Source organism: Aedes albopictus, chromosome 3, assembly GCF_035046485.1.
Source record: "Aedes albopictus strain Foshan chromosome 3, AalbF5, whole genome shotgun sequence".
NCBI classification, from domain to species: Eukaryota; Metazoa; Arthropoda; class Insecta; order Diptera; family Culicidae; genus Aedes; species Aedes albopictus.
This window is the reverse complement of record NC_085138.1, coordinates 340035014-340060442: the sequence shown is the minus strand read 5'-3', so window position 1 is coordinate 340060442 and position 25429 is coordinate 340035014. Positions and strand designations below refer to the sequence as shown.

Sequence of the window (25429 nt, the reverse complement as noted above, 5' to 3'; positions counted from 1 at the left end):
GCTGAAACTTTACTCGAAAATTAGCACCATCCAAGGTTGCGACCATTCATTTGCGAAGATTTACATTCATTTGCTATTATCTCAGTTCAGAAGCATGCTATCGAAAAACAATGTATGGATGAATTTAACCTTGTAGTTTTATCTGAAAGTTTGCCGAATAACATTGGGGTCGCAACCGTATACCGAAGTCATGAGCGAGCTGTGAAGGCAACTCTCCACGCGGTGAATGTAAATTTCATTCACGCTGTGGAAAGTTGCCTTCACAGCTCACTCACGACTTTGGAATGCGTGTGCGACCCCCATGTTATTCGGCAAACTTGCAGATAAAACTACAAGGTTAAATTCATCCATACATTGTTTTTCGAAAGCATGCTTCTGAACTGAGATAGTAGCAAATGAATGTAAATCTTTGCAAATGAATGGTCGCAACCTTGGCACCATCTAGCGGTGGAATCACCAACTAATTGAATGATCAGTAGAATGTTCTTGTTCTTTTGAACAGCTTTGCCGAAGACGACACTTTTCTATCAGTTTCGGTTCCGATATAGAAAAGTCTAAAACTTTACTTTTAAACTATCGCCACCTAGAGGCAAAATTGCTAACCAATTGAAGAATCACCCGAATGCTCCTGAACAACTTTGCCGGAGGCGACACTTTTCTATAGGCTTTCGATCCCAAAATAGAGAAGTCTAAAACTTTTCTTAAAAATTGGCGCCATCTGGCGGCGAAAAGACCGACTAATGGAAGAATCGTCAGAATATTCTAGTCCTTCTGAAAATCTTTGCCGGAGGCGACACTTTTCTATAAGCTTTCAATCCCGAAATTGAGAAGTCTAATACTTGTCTTGAAATGTGTGGCGAAAAAAACCGACTAATAGAAGAATCACCTGAATGTTCTTGTCCCTCTGTGAAACTTGTCCGAAGGCGACAATTTTCTATCTGATTTTAATCTCGAAATAGAGAAGTCTAAAACTTTACTTGATAACTAGCGGCACCTAGTGGCGGAATCACCAACTAATTGAAGAGTCATCAGATTATTCTTGCCCTTCTGAACAACTTTGCCGAAGACGCCACATTTATATCTGCTTTCGATTCCTTCGATAGTAGACGTAAATTATCTGTTTGAACACGAAATCGTTTATATGAATATCACATTAAAAAGTGTTGAGAATGTGTCATCTAATAAATTTATACGAAATTTAGAATGGTCAGGTAAATAAGAAAATACTTTATTAATGCTTACAAAACAACTGAAATTCGTAAACTTATATCCAAATGCATGTGTGCTTACAATCTAAACGAGAAATCTTCTCTTCCTCTTCGTCCTCTAATTACTGTTTGTTTGCAAACGACATGATCGTCGTTTTGATGATTCTCAGGCAGTCGTCCATCTGCTCCTCGTTGATGGTCAACGGAGGCGCAAAGCGGATAATATCGCCATGGGTTGGCTTAGCAATCAATCCATTTTCTTTCAACCTCAGACAAACCTCCCAGGCGTCGAATTTAGCGTTGATGACAATAGCGTTCAGCAGACCTTTTCCTCGTACAACCGAGACAACGTCTTGTGGAAGTTCGGAAAGAGATTTGCGCAGTTTGCGCCCCATGCGATCAGCGTTCTCCGCGAGTTTTTCATCAACGAGGACATTGAGGGCAGCCATGGCTACCTTGCAGCCCAGGGGGTTTCCACCGTAGGTCGATCCGTGCTCACCGGGCTTGATGCACAGCATGACGTCGTCGTTCGCCAACACAGCCGACACGGGGTACAATCCTCCGGACAACGCTTTGCCCAGGATCAAAATGTCGGGCTTGACGTCCTCGTGGTCGATTGCCAGCATGCGACCAGTACGGGCAAGACCCGTCTGGACTTCATCGGCAATGAAGAGAACATTGTACTTGGTACACAATTCCCGAACCTTCTTGAGATAACCTTCGTCCGGAACGACCACTCCGGCTTCGCCCTGAATCGGTTCAACCATAAAGGCACACACGTTCGGGTCCTGGAATGCCTTTTCCAACGCAACGGTATCGTTGTACGGGACAAGCTCGAATCCTGGCATGAACGGTCCGAAGCCTTCGTAGCTCGAGGGGTCGTTCGACGAAGACACGGCAGCCAACGTGCGTCCCCAGAAGTTACCTTCGGCGAAGATGATCTTGGCCTTGTTCTCCGGAACCTTCTTGACCTTGTAGGCCCACTTGCGAGCTAGTTTGCATGCGGTTTCTCCTCCCTCGACGCCGGTGTTCATCGGAAGCACTTTGTCGTAACCGAACAAGTCGGTGACGAATTCCTCATATTCACCGAGGACGTTCGAGTAGAAAGCTCTGCGAAGGGTAAAGGATTTGAGATTAGCTATGATACGTCTTCCAAAAAGTTTAATCTAGAATTACCTGGAGGTCAAGGCCAACACCTTGGCCTGCTCGGTCAGGGCCTGTACGATCTTGGGGTGGCAGTGTCCCTGGTTGACCGCGGAGTAAGCGCTAAGGAAGTCGTAGTAGCGTTTGCCTTCCACGTCCCACACGTAGACTCCTTCGCCACGTGCCAGCGCCACCGGCAACGGATGGTAGTTGTGAGCGCCAAATTTGTCCTCTCGGTCGAACACCTCCTGAGATGCGGTGGCGTTCTGCTGCTTGACCTTGGTGGCCGTCGCAGTGGAGGACATCTTGACTGTAAAATGAAAGAGAGATTGCATTGATTACACTACTGGTTAACATTGGTAGTTAGCAAGATAAATTAATTAGAAATGTAGGGCTTAGCACCTTCCATTTGTCACCCGAAGTTACAATATTGGTAGATTACGAAGATCGCAAGCTCACTTTCGCGGAAAGAGTCCATTCAAAGTCAGACATTCTTCCAGAAAGTTTCAGAAAAAATATGCTTAGGAATCCTGTGAACAAAAAAGAGACTAAGAAGGCTAATTTTAAAAGAAATTATATGTAAAGATCCTTGCAAGCACTCCGGATCATATTTATAGAGTGTCCGGGGGTTTCAGTAGGTTTAAGAGGATTGCAGGGAGTTTCAAGAGGGTAGTTAAGAGAGTTTCAAGGATTTTTCCAAGTGTTTCTTCTATGGAGTTAGCTCCCTCTAAGATTCTTGAATTCCTCAAAAAAAAATGGGATTCCTCAAGAAATACTTTCTCAGATTTATCGAGGAGTTTTATGATCCCTCAAGAAGTTTCTTCTGTGATTTCTCCTGGAATTACTTCTGGAATCTTGGAAGGAGCTGCTGGAGGAATCATAGAAGAATTTCTAGAGGAATTCCATAAGGGACCTATAAAAAAAACTTTATGAGGACTACCAGAAAAAATCCACAAGACACCCCAAAAAAATCCATGAAGAATCTCAGAAGGATCTTCTGAGAAAGATCTTCAGATTTTTTTTCCAAAACATCCTGCAATTCCATCAGCAGTTCGTTGTGGGATTTCTTGAGGAATTTCGTCAAGTGTTTTATTCTGTGATTCTTCAAGGAGGTCCTTCTGGGACTTTTCAAGAAATTTTTTCAGGGATTTTCCCGAGACTTCTTGTGCTTTTCCTCCTAAAATCCGTTCTGTGACATTTTCGGAAGCTATTTCCGGGATACTGGTATTCGCTCAAACGTTTCTTCTTGGATCCCTCAAGGAGTTACTACTGAAATTTCTCCAGCACTTCTTTTTGTAATCATGGAATGAATTTTTAGAGGAATCGGAGAAGAATTTCCAGTAGAAAATATAGGAAAAGTTTCAGAAGAAATTCCTGTAGAAACAAACAAAAATACCTTAAGGATCTCAGAAAAATCTTCCGGAGGAATCGTAGGAGAAATTTCCGGATTATAAAAAAATGATTCTGTAAAATTTTCAGAAAAGGAAGGAATATTAAAAAGTTGAGGAGAAATCCCTGGAAGATTTCTTACTGAAAAAAAAACACAAAAAAATCTGCGGGAATTCCAGAAATAATGCCTGAAAATGGAACTCAAGAAAAAAATAATAAAAAATGTTGTAGGCGGAACACCTTGAGAGTCCCCGGAGAAAATTCATTGAGAAATTACAGAAGGGAACTTTGAGAAAAATCAAAGAATTCTTAGGAATCCCAAAATTCCAGAATGTGCTATTTTTTTCAGGAATTGCCTCTGGCATTTCTCCAGGTATTTATTCTAGGATTCTTATAGAAGGTCTGAGATTCCTCTAGAAGTTCTCTCTGGGATTTTTCGAAGACTTCTTCGAAATCTCCTGGAGAAAACGCAAAAGGAGTCTGTCTTGGTTCGTCGTTGCATCGCGTCGCCGTCCTGTGTGCGTGATTTTATAGATAACTAGTTTTCGTGCGAGTCGGAGCGGATGACATTTCAGTCTGTCTTGGTTCGTCGTTGCATCGCGTCGTCGTTCTGTGTGTGTGCTTTTAGAGATAAAAAACTAGTTTTTGTGCGAGTCGGTCGTGTGATGCCAGCAGCAGATGACATTTCAGTCTGTCTTGGTTTGTCGTTGTATCGCGTCGTCTCCTGCGTGCGTGCTCATCTTTGTACGGGGCGGTTGAGTGTGTTTTTGGAGGCAAAGTGGAAGTGCCGCTTTTTTTTCATTCGGATCGGACGCGTCGTCGTCGACAGTTTGAATGTGCACATCGTCGTTCCCGTGTGTTGTAGCGGTTCAGTGTGATTTCGAGGCCAGTTGGTGGAAGATGCTGCAGCACATATGCACTGGACACTTCGAAGGATGTTTATTGGTGAGCTCGTTCCATTTTATCACAATAATAAATGCTAAAGGATGTATAAAATTCTGCTCTGGTTTTTGTGTATTTATCTAACAAATATTGAAAAGTTCGTCACGTAATGTGTCGGCGCTAGTTTCAAATGCACATTTAGTTGGTAATAAATATTGTTCTTTCATTTTTTGCATGTACACAAAAATTTGAATGGTTCGTCATCTTCGGTGTCGACATTTGTAGAGAGGGTCGGTAAAATATAGACGGCGAGTCATGCGGTAAAATCTTTCTGATTTATTTATCACGTGTTATTTTGCTAATACTTGTGAATCGATCGCGTCCAGCATTATCTCGCGCGGAAACGCAAACTACTGATACGTCGGTGTTTAGCATTGTGTTCTCCTTAGTTGCGAATGAATAACTTATGTAGGGTGAGTTTGGAGGCACAATAGATCGCGTTCGTCGTCCAAGGTTTAGAAGGGTATTTCTTCGCGAGCGCATTATTAATCGTGAATCAGAACATTACATTCGCTTACCACGACAAAATCCTCAACACATCCCCATTTCCCCTGTCCAAACTCCTAGTGATTTCTCGTAATAACGCAGAGAATTCCTCGGTTATTGGCCTAAGCGAGAATCACGTCATCACTTCCTTCCCTATCCTCAATTGACCTGCATTCGGACGCGGCCGGCGCTGGTATTGCTTATTGAAAAGTATTGGGATTGCAGCATTTACACAATGAAGAGAAAGCTAATCCCAAGCATCATCTGTCGGTTCTTTGTGTAAATGCAGTTGTCCTTGCAATAACAGAGGAGCAACCGCGGGCGGTCAATCATGCTCATGCTCATGCTCATCTTCTGGAGAAAACGCAAAAGAAAGTTTGGATTGAATTGAAAATTTATCTCCTACAAAAATCTCAGAAGAATCTTCAGGGTCACAGAAAAATATTTGGAAGGCCGGGAAAAAATCTTCCTTCTAAATTTTTTTTTCAGAATCGCTGGATTTCTTTCTAAGATTTCTTTTGGATTTTCTTCTGGTATTCCTCAAGGACTTCATCCTATTTTTATTTTCACATGTCCCTTATTGAATTCCTCCAGAAACTCTGGAAATCTTTTAGTAGTTCTTTATGATTTTCATTCAGGAATTGCTTCTTGTATTTTCTAGAATTTTTTAAGAAATCCTTCCTAGACTCTTCAGAGAGTTCGCTCTGTGATTTTTCCAAGACTTTCTAGAGGCCCTTTTAGTATATTTTAAGGAGCTTGTTCTGAGATTCCTTAAAAAAAATCGTTTGGTATTCCTGAAGAAGGTCCTCCTCAGATTTTTCAAGGAACTTCTTCTATGACCTGAAGATCTTACTGCAATTCCTTCAGTAGTACATGGAGAAACTCCAGCAGAAATCAGTAGAAACCCCAAAAGGAATCTCAGAAGAATCTTGTGAAGGTATACTAGAAAAATAAAATCTAGGAGATTCCCAGAAGAAGCTCCAGCAGGATTATTATTTAAAAAAAAGTTCAGGAGAAATCTCTAAAAAAATCCTTGTAAATTTTCAAAAGGACTTTGTAAAGGAACCCAACAACACTATCTACAGGAATTCTAGAATGAATGCCAGAAGGAATTAAACACCAGAAATTACTAATGGAGGAAATGCAGAAGGATCTCGTTGAGAAATCTCGGAAGAAAATTTCGAAGAAACCCTAAAAGAAATCTCATTTTAGGGATTCTTGAATAAAGGAACTATTGTAAGCAGCCCAGATGGATCTCCAAAAGCATCCCTGAAAAAAAAATTAAGGGATTCCAGAAGAAGCTTTTCGAAGAGGATACTTCTACTGGAGACCCAGAAGCAATTTCAGGAAAAATAACTGAAAGAAATGCGTTATGTAGGGTAATTCGCCAATTGTTGAACGGTCAGTACTGACATTTTTGTTTTCATTTATTTTTCCGTGCATAATTCCACTGTAGTTGAAAAATATCCTGTGAACGTCTAGATCCCCTCATGTCTTATACTTCCCACTGAATTCCCTTAAATTCCATTTTCCACAGAAAATAAAACATCCGTGCCGGAAGTATAGAACCGAAATGTTGAACGCTTCCTAATGCTAGCTCATCCCAATGTTGGACGATCCTAGCTAATTGTTAAACGGTTCAAGCTTTGTTCGTGAATGATGACGTTTAACTCGACATAAAGTAGTCATCAGTTTTTATTTTGGCCACCAAACCTGACATAGACCCACCTTGGACCCAACAAGTATTCGATATGGGTCCAACAGTGGTCAAACATTTGATAAAGTTTTACCCTACTTTGACATCTGATAATTTTGTCTGGTTTTGTGTCCAGCTAGTTAGTTGAGTGAACATTCATTGAAATCACAAGCAATCGCTTCCCATTTGAAGTGAGCTCTGGTAGACTGAATTCATTTTAAAAATGACTTGAAGAAAAAATGACTGAAAAGATGTTTTGGTTATTGTTCACATGAATGAGATAATTTTTTGCACTTCTGTTCCAAGGGATTTAGGGGAATATCAAGGGATTTTCAGAAGGGTTTCAAGCTGTTTCAGGGTGTCCAGGTGATATCAGGGATGCATCCTCCGAAACTCCCCTGAAGCTCCCTAGAACGCCGCTGAAACCCTCTGAGGTCCTGAGAGTAACCCTTTAATGCCTGAAATCCTTTGAAAATACGTGGAACGTCCATTATACCCTCTGAGGTCCTAAGAACAGCCCTGAAATGCTCCTGAAATCCCCTGGAACGGTTCTGAAACTCTTTGAAGCCCCATTTATCGCCCCTGAAACCCTTTGAAAACCCCTGAAACCCTTTGAAAACCCCTGAATCCCTCCTGAAACTCTTTGGAATGTCCCTGGGACCCCCTTAATTCTCTGAATCCCTCTAGCACCCTGAAGCACCCTTGAAACGTTCCTGAAGTCCTCTGGAACACCCCTGGAACATCCCTGGGACACCCCTGAAACCCCTTGAAATGCACGAGTAAAGTAAAGTAAAGTAAAAAAATGCTCCGAATAAACTTCATTAAATTTGTCTAGTAAATTAATGAAATTTCAAATGTCGTAAGATAGTTTTGGGGATTTTTTTTTATTATCGAACACTTTGGGCCGAAGGGTCTTCGATTTCAATGAAAATTTCACCAGAGCTAGAGGTCGTGGATATATGACCATATATGGAATTCAAAAAAAATCATAGTCGACTATTTTTCCGGGAATCACTAGATGAAATTTCACGATTTTTCAAAATTTTGTAAAACATCCCAAACTTCAAAAAATCGTATCTCAAAAACTATGCATTGTAGAACAAACTTTTTTTAGTGAAATCGACGTCAAATTACCTCAGCAATCCGATAAAAATACACTGAGAAAAAAGTTTTTCAGAAAATTTTTCACCATAGAGAAAAAACGTCTAGAAATGCTGATAAAAGTACCGTCTGTATCATAGATTATTTTAAACAAAATTTTTCCTAGCGCAAAAATTAATGTTCTTCATTTCGTTCTTTGACGCCAAAATGGAATCTCTTACCGTTTTAGAGATATAGCCAAAAAACCAACGGCCAGTCGCTATATTTTCATAGGAAGCCATCTACAACAGCGGCCGTTCACCTGTTGCAACATGTTTGCTTTGCAACGAGCAAATGACATACGCTAATTGTAACGTAACTTTGACACTAACGTGCATCGGAGTGCACTGACAGTACATATATAGCACTTGAGTGCCTTTTGAATGCATTAAATAGTCATGTTTTGCAATGATCGGGTTTCTAACTAAAATGTGTTTCAAATAACAAGTAAACAACGAGCCAATGCCACCGGTGAGCGTAAAATTACTTATAGCACTCATGCCCTATATGTTTTCCATTTCAATTTAAGAAAACAATGAAATCAAAGTAAACTATTAACGGAGAATGGTTACTACTCAGCAAAATATTTGAAATTATACCTAACGAAAAAAAAAATTGCATACAAATTTCTATCCTTATTAACTTAATTTTACATCAAACAATTTCTTGTATGGAATGTTGAACGCATGCTTCATACTGAGAGCAAGCTGTAAATTTATAAACTGATGGAAAAATGTGTGCGATGCGACGAGGTCCTTTTGTTACAGGTAAAATGATATAACATTTTTAGTATTTTTTGACTATAATTCTTTTGCTTCGTTCAGAAATAACGAAAGCATTCTAGAAATTTTCAAAGGATATAGATAGTTAAGGATCCAATATTGACCCATGAAGCTTCGTAAATACACAGGCTGTGAATGAAAATGAGGACGTTAGAGGATTTCTTGAAATTAAACATTTACTTGACATCTTAGAGCATTAAACAATTTTAGACAATATTTTAATCATTCGAACCGTGCACCGACTTATTGGTTGATTCGAATATATTATGGGTAGTAGTATGGGTTTGTCATGCTCGTTCTGAAAACGGATTAAGTCTTTTTGACAACAAATTGTTAGTTAGAAAAAAGTGATGAATTGATTGATCTTACATTTCAGTGTTTTTTCTATTAATCAATGTCAAAACTTACTTTAACGGTAATGATCGATCCTCCAGCGTATCGTGCTGTCTCAACTGTTGTCAACTCAGTAGCTCTATACAGAGCTCGGTATTAATCTTTGTTAACCATTGCTGAATATTATTATCATCACTGTTGGAATTGTGTCGCTTCTTAGAACAGGAAAAGCTTGGTTTGAAGCAACAATGTTTTATTAGCGCGTTAAGAAGTTGTATGCATGGTAAAATTTAATTTGCTGCCCGTACTAATTAGTACATGTTTATTTTATTATCTGTATTTACGAGATTTTTAGCCATAGGCTAGTTCATCTCGGGACCCACACTTTACTTCCCTTCGTATGTCGGGAGTGGGATTCGATCCCAGGTCCTCGGCGTGACAGTCACGAGCTGTAACCATCACACCAGATCCGCTCCAGAGAGTACATGTTTGTTCCTCTCATCCATGGTATATATCTTTAAAAGTTCCGTTAAGTTTTAAATTAGTGTTTTCTTCTAAAACACATTATACAAACACATTATGCACAGACCATGCTATTTATTAAATATTGAGTGGAAAATGTCTCTTTATGGTGTATAGAAGAATCCACATACCAATGATCATTTAAGCAACAAAAACTCTTTAAAAACAAAACAAAGCTTTACATGTGTAAAGAGACGTTATAGTTACCTGATATCCACTCATCTCTAACGGCATATGATTGCTTTGATTGAAAAAAAAAAATCCGTAGAAATATGCGTTTGCTCGTTGTAAACATGTTATTTGCAACGCTTTCTAGTTACAAATTCATTAATTTTAAAACTTGATAAGTTGTTGCATTTAAAAGGCACTAAAGTGCCATATATGTGCTGTCAGTGCACTCCGATTCACGCTAGTGTCAAAATTACGTTACAATTAGCGTATGTCATTTGCTCGCCGCAAAGCAAATATGTTGCAACAAGTGAACGGCCGCTTTTGTTGCAGGCTTCCTATGAAAATATAGCGACTGGTCGTTGGTTTTTTGGCTATATCTCTGAAACGGTAAGAGATTCCATTTTGGCGTCAAAGAACGAAATGAAGAACATTAATTTTTGCGCTAGGAAAAATTTTGTTCAAAATAATCTATGATACAGACGGTACTTTTATCAGCATTTTTAGACGTTTTTTCTCTATGGTGAAAAAGTTTCCGAGAAACTTTTTTCTCAGTGTATTTTTATCGGTTTGCTGAGGTAATTTGGCGTCGATTTCACTAAAAAAAGTTTGTTCTACGATGCATAATTTTTGAGATATGATTTTTTGAAGTTTGGGGTATTTTGAAAAAATTGGAAAAATTGTGAAATTTCATCGAGCGTTTTTCGGGAAAATAGTCCACTATGATTTTTTTTAATTCCAAATTTGATCATATATCCACGACCTCTAGCTCTGGTGAAATTTTCATTGAAATCGGAGACCCTTCGGCCTGTTCGGTAATAAAAAAAAATCCCCTTTTCAAAACTGGCTCTATATATTGGCTATATATATTCTGGAATATAAAACTGGCTCCCCAGCAGGAACAGGTGGTCAGAACATTCCGTGACAAAAATGTTTCAAATGGCCATAAATGAGCATGTTCAGAAAATTTATCAAGTTTGGTATATCAAAAGACATGATTGCAATCGATTGGTAGCATTGTTTTTGCCTTTACGGTTCAGTTAGTTTCTGCGTGAATCTCTGAATGAATTACAGCATAAAATTCTATGAGTAATATTTTATGAATATTTAAGTTTTTCTATGTAGATATGTATTGCGTAAAAGAATGAACATGTAACTATGTTCTATTTTTAGGACTCGTGATGGAGAATTACAATAAAATATGCTTTTACTTATTCTCATCTCTTTACTCTCAACCTATTCTGATTTATAATTTTAGCCCATCATTTGTCCCTACAATGAATTCTTGGGCTAATTTCAAGAAAAATAATAAGGATCCCTGTGAATATTCTGATCGTATTCAGAGGGTAACCATTGGGTTTATCAAGGGTTTATTAGGGATTTCAGTGGATTTATTAATGGAATTTCAGAGCATTTCAAGAGAGCTTCATGGGAGATTCAACGTCTTTCAGGTGAGCTCCAGAGGTGATAATAAGAGATTACAAGGGGTTATATGTGGGTTTAATGTGATTTCGTTAATTTTTAAGGGACCTCAGAGAATTCAGGAAGTTTCAGGGGATTTTGGAAAAGGTCCTATAACATTTCCCCGAATTCCATTAGTCGAAAACCATCGCCCTGAAAACCAATGCCCCATATGAGCCAGTATCTCAATAGTCCACTTCTACGAAAACCATTTCTTCGGATAGATCATTACACCGAAATAATATTATGATTAACCATATAGCCGAGGCGGTAAACGCACGAGTATTCAGCATGACCATGCTGAGGGTGGCGGGTTCGATTCCCGGTCGGTGCAGGATCTTTTCGTGAAGGAAATTTCCTTGACTTCCTTGGGCATAGAGTATCTTCGTGCCTGCCACACGATATACACATGTAAAATGGTCATTGGCAGAGGAAGCTCTCAGTTAATAACTGTGGAAGTGCTCATAGAACACTAAACTGAGAAGCAGGGTTTGTCCCAGTGAGGACGTTACGCCAAGAAGAAGAGGAGAGGAGGAAGTCATTGTCAAAGTAAGCTTATGTTTTACTATGTGTTTTTTTCACTTTTTTTTTATTTCTTCAATAGTTATTAGATTTGAATCTGTTTGTTAAAACACGAACACGATTTTGACTCGCTTAGACTTCGAGTTCCAGGGCAACGCCGATCTTGTGTCCGCCAGTGTTGAAGCTCTTGCCAAAAAAGTATGTGGATACATGTTTATATTTTTATCAGATGTTTAGCCTTGTTTTGTGCTCGATTTATAGACGTTGAGAATATGATTATGATGTGAAACAAATACATTTTAATAGATTTTTCTTCTTGTTATGTATTGTTTTACGTGTAGTTGTGCTCTGTACAGCCTTTGGGGTAACGTTGGAATCTGTGTCCTATAGCAAACCTTTTGCAAAAGGCGCGGTATTCTACGGAAAACTGCCACCCTCACATTGCATTTTACTATTTATTATAAAACAACTTTTGCTTCATGGTGAAGATATGACGAAGCCACACCTAAAATTTTTAAGAGTACAAATCTAAAGAACCGAATGTCGGCTTGCGCTGAAAAGTGGATTAGGTACAACCAACTTTTCAGCACAAAGCATTTGTCGGTTCTTCAGATTTGTGCTCTTGAAAATTTGAAGAAATGGTTTTCGGGGTAATGGCATTCGGGAAATTGTTATAGGATCTCGGGAAAGCTTCATGGGGATTTCAATGCGTTTCAAGGAGATTCCATGGGAGTTTCAGGCAAGTTTCAAGCGTGCTCCATGTGAATTTAATAAGGCTACTCATAATGTTGATTTTTGTCAGTAATACATAATACTCCCATAAGTTGCAATGGTAGATTTGGTGATCTAAACTCAAGAAAACAGCCATTAAATTCACCACTTGGCAGTTCTCTGAGCTGAAAAAAGTTGCTTGAGCTTAAACTTAGTTAAAATGCTTTAAAAGATCGCTAGCTACACTTATTCAAGGGAGTTTTTCGTGACCCTAAATTCCCAATCCTAAACCCCGAAAGCCCTTGGCAAACCCCTAAATTGATACAACACATATTTATGAGCCTATATGATCATAAAACTTATTCAAAGTATTCACATAGTGAGCTCACTATTCCCGCATGTAATAGAGTCTATGACCCTTAAGAGAGTTCGGAGACCATTGAATCGTCCCCTAAAATCCCCATGCTGCTCTTGGTCGTGCAATTTAGCTTCGTAAAATCAGTCAATTGCGCACGTTTGATTTATTTTTATCTTTTCTCAATGCATGGTTGGTGATGAGAGATTCACATAAATTAGTGAGCTCGTTTCATGCTATTATTTTTCTTTTGTAAAAATCCAGCACATGTTCATTTTGAAAATAATATGAAAAAATTAGAAAATATTATTACGATAATCGTAAATTGTTGGAGGTTTTGGCTTTCTCAGTCTAGGGAATCCAAACGATTAAATTAGCATTGCCCGACGTTTCGGCTTAATTTATTTGGTCCTTTCCAAGGCCGAAACGTCGGGCGATGCCAGTTTAATCGTTTGGATTCCCTAGACTGAGAAAGCCAAAACCTAGAACTTCCAGTCGAAAAACTTTACACACTCAAACTATTAATTGGGACTCTCAAAGATGTCCATTTGCTGATTCCCTGTGTCATGTTCAGTGTTCGATTCAATTACGAAGTAACAACTACGAAATATTCGGCAGTCATTCATGCTTAGGGTTGTAAAATGTAAAAAAAAATGTCATTTGGTTATTTGCCTATTTCACTGTCGCCAGGAAGAAATGATCATCGACGATATCGTTATTTAACTATAACAAATCAATATTATTGAAGGTTTGTGTGCACGGATGGAAATTTGCATTAGGAATGGTAGAAATGAAAAAAATGTCATGACATTTTTTTCGTGACATTTCACAACCCTGGTCCATGCTCTGCTCTTGTCCACGAAAGGAGAAAGATTGCATCAGATGAAAGTGAAGCCGTTAAACAAATCCTAGATCCCCACGTCATACACACACCTCTTATCACAGCATTTGCGACGTAGCGCATCCAACTGCGGTCAATTGAAAGTGATATCAACTGACGCGTAAACAAACGTAGCTATTTTTATTGCGTTTGCTCCCCTCCAATGTAAATACTTTGTTTTGCGTACGGAAAAACAACAAACTAGCAATCCTCGCAGAAAACAACACTTCTATTTTTAAAGTCGCACATTTCCCTTGTCGTCATCCGTAGTGATTTCCGCTGCTTAGAGTACTCGACGCGGTTGCGATAAAAAGCAGCCGAGCTGATTCGAGCCGCCTAATTACGAAATCTAATCCGTTGTAAAAGTTTGCAATCTCGCCGTGATAAGACCTCGCCCCCGGGGGGTTATCAGCACCATCATCGGGGACCTTATCAGCTCATTTCCCGGCGCGACGACGGATTTGTGCTTACCAATAAAGGCGGAGCGGAGAGGATTGCTATGTGTGATGTGGCGGCACGTGGTATTGCTATGTCGTCCTAATAATCGATTGGCTTCACTTTTTTCGCCCTCACCAAGGGCTGACTAACTGGTCGTCAAGGAATAGAAACCCAAGCAAATCAGCTGCTAGTTGGCGAACGACTGAGATTACTGTGAGCCACAGTACGAAGGATAAACGTAATGATCTCATATACATACCTAACTATGCATAGCATCTATCAACTAGTTTGTCACTTCAGACTCTTAGTATGACTATAACATTGTATCTACAATGTAGGTATACAACGAAAATGGCAAAACAAAGGGCATCGTCTTATTGATTGCGTAGAAGAATACTGGGTCATTTTCCCATTTCTTCTCTATCAAATTTGCTAAGAGCTTATAAATTTGTTAAAGTTGGAATTTGTGAACCTTGCAATCTGAACTGCTCTGTAAGGTTATTATTATTTATGTTTAACCAAGAATTTTGAAAAAAAAAGAAGAGCCCCTGTGAGTGGTTATCTCATAATCGAAATCTTTCTCAAAAAGGTAAGGTTCGCTAGGCGCTGTCCATAAACTACGTAGACTCATTTTTGGCCATCTCAGAACCCCCCCTCCCCCCTCGCAGACTTTCGTTCATACAAAATTTTCGAAATTTGTATGGAGCGTAGACTTTAGCCAGACCCCCCGTCCTCCCCTAAGAGTCTACGTAGTTTATGGACAGGCCCCTAGTTGATAGCACTCATTTTTTTTACAAATGTGTCCTAACTAGTACGGTTTATGATAGATCATGTTTTCTAGCTCTTTTTCTATATTGGTGAGCTCGTTTCATATTACTTCTATGCATGTTATACATCATTTGGGCGGCACCGGTTACTTTGACCTTACCCTTAATTCATTTGGATCTTGTATTGTATGTATTGTAAAAAACCCCGTGGGAATCCCAAAAAAAATCCACGCATCTAGATTAACATTCTCAAAGTCATTGTTTCTACCCGCAGAAGCCCATTTAACGCGAAATTCTCGCTCCATATTCCCGTTGGCACAATTAATTCGACCTAGTAACACTCGTTATTCGCTAATCTGCTTGGTTGATAACTCCGCAATCCCTATCGCGCAGTAACCCAATATCGCTGAATGACGCTGATTCGCCTATGTAGGTATAGTACCACAACATCACCCTGCGTAGATACCCCGTTGACATTCGGGCATCGGCATCTCAGCCCGTATAAATAGTGTAGTTCATTGACGCGCGTCGTCGTCAAAGTCGCGTTTACGACGTGACGACGGCGGCGACGTTGATAACAGCACGTTTGTTCGTTGCCAGCTGATTGATTGCGCGCTTCACGCCGCTCGGTGGATTCACGTGCGATCCAATTTTAGGAGCACCACCAGTTCGATCTTCTTTCGCTAGTAGAGTGATGGAAAAATTGTGGCACTACGCTACGGTTATCACCAACAATTTGTGTACTCGCGGAAGAAATTATCAACGAGGAGGAAACATGACCATTCCAGCGATTTCACGGGTGAAGAAAGTGATTGATTGATTTGTCGTTGTACTTCATGCGGTTCTCAGGATGATTTGTCTTGATATGGGTTCTTTAGGGGTATCCGGATTATTTCATAATCGGATTCTCCGCCCAACAATTAGTCGAAATCCAAAATTTCATAATTTTTGAAGTCCGGGAACTATTTTTAAAGTGCATTTAAAGTTTGTATGGGGATTTTTTTTGTTCGGGTCGAACTGTCACTTTATCCATTGAACTGTCATTCTATCCACAAAAACGAAAACATTTTGTTAATTTAACCATCAAAACAAAGGTATTGGAATCTAATAAAATCACATTATACTCAGAAAAATGAGCTCTCTCGATTAGGCTATAGAAAATAGAAATATTTTATTCACTAAACAACCCAATTGGCAGAAATATGGTCTATTTCAGCAACATTTTTATACTATCGTTACATTTGATATGCAAGTGAACGAGTGATTATCATACTCAAAAATATTAGAAATTGGACTGTCAGATTACAATACCGCCTACTACAGAAATGACTATCTATTTAGTTCATAAAGTTATGTTTTTTTGTGTTCCCATTCTTATATGATTTAACTAAAACTTTTTCATTCAGTAAGAAATCTAAAAATAAATCCCTAGAGGAATCAATGAAGGAACCTCGAAGGATTTCTGGAGAAATCGTTACTAGAATCTCGGAAGGATTCCATGAAAGAACCACGGAAGAAATCTATAAAGAAATCATTGGAAAAATCCTGAGGGAAATCCGGACAAAAATCAATGAAACCATCGTGGAAGAAAGTTTTGAAGAAATCCCTTAAGGAATCCACGAGAAAATCCCGAAAAAATCCATTAATAACACTAGTTTACAAAATAAAACGAAAGCCGTGAACTTTTGTCAACGACCAAAATTTTTGAAGCACAATTTAGCGCTGATTTCGAAACCGACCTTCAAAAAATTTTAAGTAGAACAGTTTTTGAGTTTTAGCTCAATATCGAGCTTTACAATTTTTCAAAATATGCAATTTACTTAAATTCAAATATACTGCGTTTTGTTCAACCAGTTTTAAATCTTTTTCCATAAATTAAAAGCTGAATACAATACCATTCGATCATCTGAATACAGGTTTTGCGTCAGATTGATGAAATTCAAGATATTGGCGAGTTTTAGGAACGATCTTCTTAAATTTTAGCTAAATTTCCAAAAATATATAAAGAAAAGTATTTTTTTTCAATAAGAAAATAACAATCTAAAAATTCTTTCTCGACGTTTATTTGACATATCATATGTAGGCGAGTTACAGTAAAAAATTCAGCTCAATCGGAGCATTGATTACGGAGAATTAGATGTGTGAAGTGAGCAACGTTGCTTAAAAATAGAATAAAAATCGATTTCAAATCATCAACCTTGTATGGAAAGTCGAAAAAATTTCCGCTCTACTGTAATTTTTTTCCTTCGCGATTTCGAACTCAGGGCATGATTTTACACCAAAAATGATCATCAGCTTACCGAGTTCAAAAATGCTGTAAACTAGTGTAATTAACCCTCTAATACCCAACCCCGCCTTTAGACGGGGTATAGTTTGAGCATTTTTGTAATTTTTGTTTCGTGGAAAATCAAAATTTTTATATTTTTGGCTGATATTTAGGACTGTTTTGTATATCTCAAAATGGTTTTTGGTGTATTTCAAAGCGCATTTATATTTTATAAAAATCATTGAAAAATTGATGTTTTAGTCACCTTTTCGAAGTCATTGTTTATTTTGTATTGAATAGCTACAATTAACATATTTTAAATTTTTCCCAAATCATTCTACCCTAGTTTAACAGTTTAAGGGAATCGAATACACTCTAAAATTATTTTCCTTAAAATTACACGGAAAATAAAATTTTCTATGAAAAAAATTTAAAATAAAAATATTTCAACAATAATCATAAAATCTCAAAATGTTTTTATCTCAAAAAATCCGTTCCCCAAATAGGCTTCCAGGAAAAATATAAAAGTGTGGGGATGTTCAAAAATAAAAATTAGAAAAATCAAAAACTGAAATTCACGAAATTGAGAATTAAAATGAATCATCTTCCAAAACATGTTTAACTCCTAAACTACCAAGGGTCCAAAAAAAGTCGGAAGTCCAACTTTGACAAGGCATTTCTCGGCCGTTTTTCAACCGATTTCAAAACTTTTTTTTTGCGATGGAACCGGACAGGTTTCAAGATCATCGTCCATTTAGAAAAATATAAAATAGATGCGTCTACCCAAAGTTATTAAGCAAAAGGCACTTCCTAGTTTTTTTGAGAGCGCATTTATTGCGCACATTGATCAATAAAACAAAATTTAAAGCGATGACATATTGTTTTTTCGACTCTAAATCATGCGTACAGCTGGAGTGAACATGTTTATGCAAAATTAGTGATTTTTCAGTACACTGATAATTTACCTTACTCAAAAAACTGCTAAAATTCCCTATTTTTCACATAAAATAAGCAATAAATCAAAATTCAAAGCGATGACATATAGTTTTTTTGGTCTTAAATTGTTCGTAGGATTGTTCTCGACATTTTTGATGAACAATGAAAATGTTCTAATTACACTCTTATTTTGTTTTACCCGGAAAACTACGAAAATTCCATACTTTTTACACAAAGCAGTCAACAAAACTAAATTTAAAACGATAACATGTAGTTTTTTAGCCTTGAAATGTTCGTAGCAGTTTGAGGGACATACTTGAAGAATAATAGTGATGTTTTCATAACACTCAAATTTTGTTTCACTCAAAAATCAACGAAAGTACCACATTTTTCACGCAAAGTGCTTAACAGAAATAATGGCTTACAATGCAAAGTAGTTTTTTACCTTTAAATTATTCGTGAAGGTGTACTTCACGTTCTTGATGAGTAATAGTGACGTTTTCATGACACACTTAATTTATTTTACTCGAAAAGCTACAAAAATACCATAATTTTCATACAAAACAGTCAATAAAACAAAATTTAAAGCCATAACATGTAGTTGTATGGCCTTAAATTTTCCGTTACAATGTTCTGGACCTGTTTTTGATAAAATGTTGATGTTTACATTACACTAATATTTTGTTTCATAAAAAAATGTACGAAATTACCACAAAAACGCGACTAAGCCAAAATTTAAAGCAATGATATGTAGTTTTTCAACTTTGAATATATCGTAGTAGTTTAGTGGATTCATTTGAAAATCCTTAGTGATGTTTTTATTACACTCATATTTGATATCACTCAAAATACTAGGAAAATACCACATTTTTCACACAAAGTAGTCATCAAATAAAAATTGGAGTCAATGCATTATAGTTTTTTTGCCATGAAATTATTTGTAAAAAAGTTCTAGATTTGTTTGATAAACAATAGTGACCCAAACAACGAGTGTATGTTTTCTAAATTTGTTGATAAAAAAATCAAAAACAACTCAAATAAAGAGAACTTAAACTATGCGCAGCATATAGTCACATGTTGATGTACCGTAAAAAATATATTTTGACACAGATAATTATTTTTGATAGCTAAAAGCACTGAGATTTTCAATCAGGTGGAGTACTAACTCAATTTGTTATTTATAATGTTATAAAATTCTTCATGTTTTGATACAAATAATTAACCTAACATGTTTCATACGGCTTTTCCCATCATGCTGATACTCTGCGTTGTAATCTGTAATATTTTTTGGGATTTAATATGTTTGTCAGAGCACTATCAAAGTTTCCCCAAAATGAAAATGTGATTCTCGCTCATATGAAAAAATAATATTGATCACCCAAAACAATTAAAACTGTCCTTACATTGCAATTATAACTGAGACACCAGTACTTGTTTTAAAATTATTAAATCAGGAAAAATACCTGGAATAATATTAGGGAAATTTACTGAAAAACTATCAATGCTACCCCGTTTTACGGTATTGCATCAGAAACTCTTCTATATACATTTGTTTTTCAGAAATTTCCCAAAAGGTGCATTTATATTTTATGATATCTTTCAAAGATTCATTCAATATATTTTGTCGTGGGTTCTTTTCGAAAATCTTTCAAAAATATTCCAGAGATCCCTTCAGGGATATTTTTAAAAACATCAAGGATTCATGCGGAATTTATTTAGGGGTTCTATTTCTAGAGGAATTGTTTTAGAAAACTTTTGAAATGTTTCCGTGTATTATTCCTTTGGGTTTTCATCAGAAATTCCTCTAGCGATTGCTTGATAAATTTCTCCAAGGACTCATTTAGAATATTATCATATTTTTCAGGGATCTCTTATTTATTTTTCCTGAAGCATTTTCGAAGTTTTTTTTTCCGGCTTTCTCCAGTTTTTTCAAGTTTCCATCCTAGTTCCCATGCAAAGTGTTTTTCTTTTATTTGCTCCCATTAATAGTTCCTTCCGTGTTTTTTTCGATATTTTTAGAGATTTCCGATAATAACTTCTGGGATTTCTGCCAAAGAATTTTCCGATATTTCTCCTGAATTTCTTCGCTGGTTTTCATCCGGAGTTTCTCTTAGAAATTTTCAGAGTTCTTTCATGAATTTTCTAAATTTTTCCTACCAGAGCTTTTTTCCGAGATTTTCCAGTTCTTCTCAGGATTTCTTCCGAAGTTTCTCTCGCGTTCCTCATTGCATAATTTCTCGCAAAAATCACGTGGATTCATTCCGACATGTCCCCGGTTATTTAACAATGAATTTTGTAGGTTATCTCAGGCAGGAGGTTTTCCGAGAAACACTTCTAGAAAAGTACAGTACTGGACGCATTGACCGATTTTCATACAAAATGCTTAAGTTTGGAGCTCTGTATTTCAGTTCCTAGAGCACAAACTCCGAGAGTAATCTCAGGTGAAACTCTCGCAAGAACCTTTATAAAATATCCCGGATGTAACTTCAATAGAAATCCGGGGAGAAACTCCAGAAAAAAAATCATTGAAATTTCCTAAAACTTCGGGAGAAATCCCAAAAGCAATTCCTTCAGAAAACTCGTGAAACACCTTTAAAATCCGGGAGGAGCCTCAGTTGAAATCCCAGCAATAGTTTCTGTAAAAACCTTAGAAATTCCGGAAAAATCTCATGGAGAAGTACCAAGACGAATACCGGAAGAAATCGCGGAAAACCTTCAAGAGAAATTCCGAGAGAATCTCTAAGAGAAATTCTACGTCAACATCTGATGTATATTCCCGGAGAAAAGAGAATAAATTCCACGAAAATTTGTTTGGGCAAAACGCAGGAGGAAAAATCCAACGAGAGACTCTGAGAGCAAATATGGGAAAACTTCTGGAAGAAAATCTATAGGATTCTCATAAAAACCTTCAGGAGACAATATTTGGATTTCAGAAATCCTGCAATATTCTCCAGGAATATTTTCGGAAAGAACTGTTTGAATCTAGGGTAAAAACGTCGATAGGAATACGAAAAAATCTCCGAAAGGAATTTGAAAAGGAATCCCAAGAAACAGGAATGAAAGAAGGCTGAAAATCTCTCTAATAAAGACACATAACCTAACCTTAACTTTGGAAACCAGTTAAGTTCGTAACTTTTTTCATTTTCACTGGATTTTCGTTTATTTTTTGGTGATTGCTACTGCATGTTCAGGAGACGCAAATGGACTCAAATAAAACCAATAAAAAAATCCCTGGTGAATTTTCGGTTTGCCTTGTATTTTTTTCAGGAAGTAGATAACCTGAAACTGGTACAAAAAAGTCAGTAATAGAAATCTGCATGTGTTTGTTTTGAATTTCGTGTGAAAAATATGGCACATTCGTGATTTTTTAGTAAAACAAAACGTGGATGTGATGTGAACATCAAAATTTCATCAAATACATGTCTAGTACATTCCAACGGAAAATTCTAAGACTAACAACTACATGTCATTGCTTCAAATTTTGTTTTATTAACAATTTTGTAAGAAAATGATGGTATTTTAAAAACTTGTTTGGTAACATGAATTAACCCTCTAATACCCAAATTTTTGATTTTGATCTAAATATCATTTTTCGTCATCTAAAATCGATTTAAACATGTTTTGGAAGATGATTCTTTTTAATTCTCGATTTCGTGAATTTCAGTTTTTGATTTTTCTAATTTTTATTTTTGAACATCCCCACACTTCTATATTTTTTCTGGAAGCCAATTTGGGGAACGGATTTTTTGAGATGAAAACATTTTGAGATTTTGTGATTATTGTTGAAATATTATTATTTTAATTTTTTTACACAGCATTTTATTTTCCGTGTAATTTTAAGGAAAATAATTTTAGAGTGTATTCGATTCCCTTAAACTATTAAACAAGGATAGAATGAATTGGGAAAAATTTAAAATATGTTAATTGTAGCGATTCAATACAAAATAAACAATGACTTCTAAAAGGTGACTAAAACATCAATTTTTCAATGATTTTCAAAAAATGTAAATACGCTTTACAATACACCAAAAACCATTTTGAGGTATACAAAACAGTCCTAAATATCAGCCAAAAATATAAAAATTTTGATTTTCCACGAAACAAAAATTACAAAAATGATCAAACTATACCCCGTCTAAAGGCGGGATTGGGTATTAGAGGGTTAAGTGTGTAATGAAGGCGGTATTATTGTTCAACGTTCATCATTTCACGAAAAAAATCAAGCCATAAAACCAGAATGCATTGCCTTATAATTTTTTTTGTTGTTTACTTTGTGTGAAAAATGTGGTATTTTCCTAGTATTCCGCGTGAAATAAAATATTAGTGTTATAAAAAATTCACTAGGATTGTTCAAATAAATCCACTAAACTACTACGATAAATTCAAAGTTGAATAACTACATATCATTAAATAAAAAGAAAATCGGGTTAAGTACGGTTCCTTTGAATTCCACTAAGAATTTGCATCCTTTGACAGATACGTATTTCGACCTCAACTGTAAGGTCGTCTTCAGTGTCTTGTACTTGACTCGACTACATATCATTACTTTAAATTTTGGCTTATTCGCTTTTTTGTGGGATTTTCGTACATTTTTTTATAAAACAAAATATTAGTGTAATGTAAACATCAACATTTTATCAAAAACAGGTCCAGAACATTGTAACGGAAAATTTAAGGCCATACAACTACATGTTGTGGCTTTAAATTTTGTTTTATTGACTGTTTTGTATGAAAATTATGGTATTTTTGTAGCTTTTCGAGTAAAATAAATTAAGTGTGTCATGAAAACGTCACTATTACTCATCAAGAACGTCAAGTACACTTTCACGAATAATTTAAAGGTAAAAAACTACTTTGCATTGTAAGCCATTATTTCTGTTAAGCACTTTGCGTGAAAAATGTAATACTTTCATTGATTTTTGAGTGAAACAAAATTTGAGTGTTATGAAAACATCACTATTATTCTTCAAGTATGTCCCCCAAACTGCTACGAACATTTCAAGGCTAAAAAACTACATGTTATCGTTTTAAATTTAGTTTTGTTGACTACTTTGTGTAAAAAGTATGGAATTTTCGTGGTTTTCCGGGTGAAACAAAATAAGAGTGTAATAAGAACATTTTCATTGTTCATCAAAAATGTCGAGAACAATCCTACGAACAATTTAAGACCAAAAAAAACCATATGTCATCGCTTTGAATTTTGATTTATTGCTTATTTTATGTGAAAAATAGGGTATTTTAGCAGTTTTTTGAGTAAGGTAAATTATCAGTGTACTGAAAAATCACTAATTTTGCATAAACATGTTCACTCCAGCTGTACGCATGATTTAGAGTCGAAAAAACAATATGTCATCGCTTTAAATTTTGTTTTATTGATCAATGTGCGCAATAAATGCGCTCTCAAAAAAACTAGGAAGTGCCTTTTGCTTAATAACTTTGGGTAGACGCATCTATTTTATATTTATTTTAAATGGACGATGATTTTGAAACCTGTCCGGTTCCATCGCAAAAAAAAGTTTTGAAATCGGTTGAAAAACGGCCGAGAAATGCCTTGTCAAAGTTGGACTTCCGACTTTTTTTGGACCCTTGGTAGTTCGCGGGAGTTTTTACCCCCTCGGTAGTTTAAGTGTTAAATCGATTTTAGATGACGAAAAATGATATTTAGATCAAAATAAAAAATTTGAGTGTTAGAGGGTTAAGCATCATTAGACGATCCGCAAGTTATACATATATATATATATTTTTTTTTTCACAATACTCGGATCGCTTTGAGGTCTTCGACAATAATGGAATGAACCAAATTAGCAATTATAAATTTTCTTTTGAAACAGTTGCGGACAAACTGGCACACAAAAAAAATATATTTATGTACATTCATTTACTATAAACAGAAATAATATGGATCGAGCTCATCAATTCATCTGGAAACGGCTTTTTGCGGCCATCAAAGCACCATAGATAAAAAGTGATTGAGATTTTCCGGAATGAGTCAAAAAATTTTTTGAGAGTTAAAAATTAACAATCAGCCATTAAAATAAATATAAGGCATTGTAAAATCCAAAGGACATGCAACCAAAAAAAGGTCTTTCGTTTAGAAGTAGTTTGGAAAATATTCTAAAAGAAAACCAATTAGACTCCGAAAAAACACTTGAGGAACAAATCTCCTCAGGGATAAAGTCTAAATCTCCTCGAGTTCACAATCTCCCTCGTAGAATCGCCTTTCATACTCGAACATTGATAAATTGGAAGATGTATAGCTGTCTGGGTAACACATCGAAATTTCGGGTGGAAATTCTAACATTTTTTTAAATTTTTCGAATTTCTGGAAAAAATGTGACTGAATCTTTGTGCTGAATCATTTTAAATACTTCTGATATAATTTTGTGGGGCTTATCGAATATTATTTTTTTAAATAAACGTCAGAGATCGTAGAATATTTGCAGGCAAATATCCTGCAGCATATTCCTGTTCAGTTTTTGAAAAATTTCTATTCTATTTTCTTGTGGAATACTTTTAAAATCTGTAGCTTTTGTAACAAAGTGTGGAACAAAAAAAAATCTTATATATTTTTTTTAACCGCAAAATTATTCCAAGAATTGCAAAAGAAAATATTTTCAACATTTTGCAAAAAAATATTCAGGAAATCGTGAAAAGTGTCTGGCACCCGAGCTGGAACGCTAATATAAACGAATAATTAAAAAAAAAGAATTCATAAAAATTTCTCAAGTTTTTTTTTTCCTGAAAACATCTCTAATATGTACTTTTTTTAGGAAACGTAGAGCATATCATCTGCAGTTTATCTGACAGAAATCCAGAAGGCACTTCAGATAGACTGATCAAGTGGTCTTCACAGAAGTATTTTTTAGCAATATCTGCGAGAGATACAGGGGGTGGCCAAAATGTTTGGGATAGGCAACTTTTTTTCTCCCACAAAAAAATTCAACATGCTGTAACTTTTCTTAGAGTGCATCAAAAAATCTCGAATTTTGACTGCTTATCAACCTATTATATGTGCATCATTGGTACAAATTTGGGCTCAATTGAATAATTTTTCGCGAAGTTAGAACCGTTCGGGTAAAACATCATTTTTTAGACAATTCATTTTTGAGCTGTCATATCTCGGAAACTAGTGAACCGAATTAAATGAATTTTTTAACGCTTATCAACAATATATTGATACTTAATACAGCGTTATAAAATGTAATATTTTTTCACGGCGAATTAAGTTATACCGGGTTGAATTTTTTTCCCATATAGAGGAAAATAAGTCAATTTTACATTAGC

At 36.3% G+C, this 25429-nt stretch overlaps 1 protein-coding gene across 1 annotated transcript in view; it reads right to left on the bottom strand.

Moving 5' to 3' along the window:
* Nucleotides 1-1197: 1197 nt before the first annotated feature.
* LOC109424732 (ornithine aminotransferase, mitochondrial) overlaps nt 1198-25429 on the bottom strand; it is a 61552-nt gene continuing 37320 nt past the window's right edge. Inside the window, exons 3-4 of the mRNA XM_029865197.2 lie at nt 2385-2661; nt 1198-2318 (exon numbers count right to left, since the gene is read on the bottom strand). Coding sequence (XP_029721057.2) covers nt 1331-2318; nt 2385-2661 — 1265 coding nt within the window. The 3' untranslated portion in view covers nt 1198-1330. The remainder of the gene's footprint in view (nt 2319-2384; nt 2662-25429) is intronic.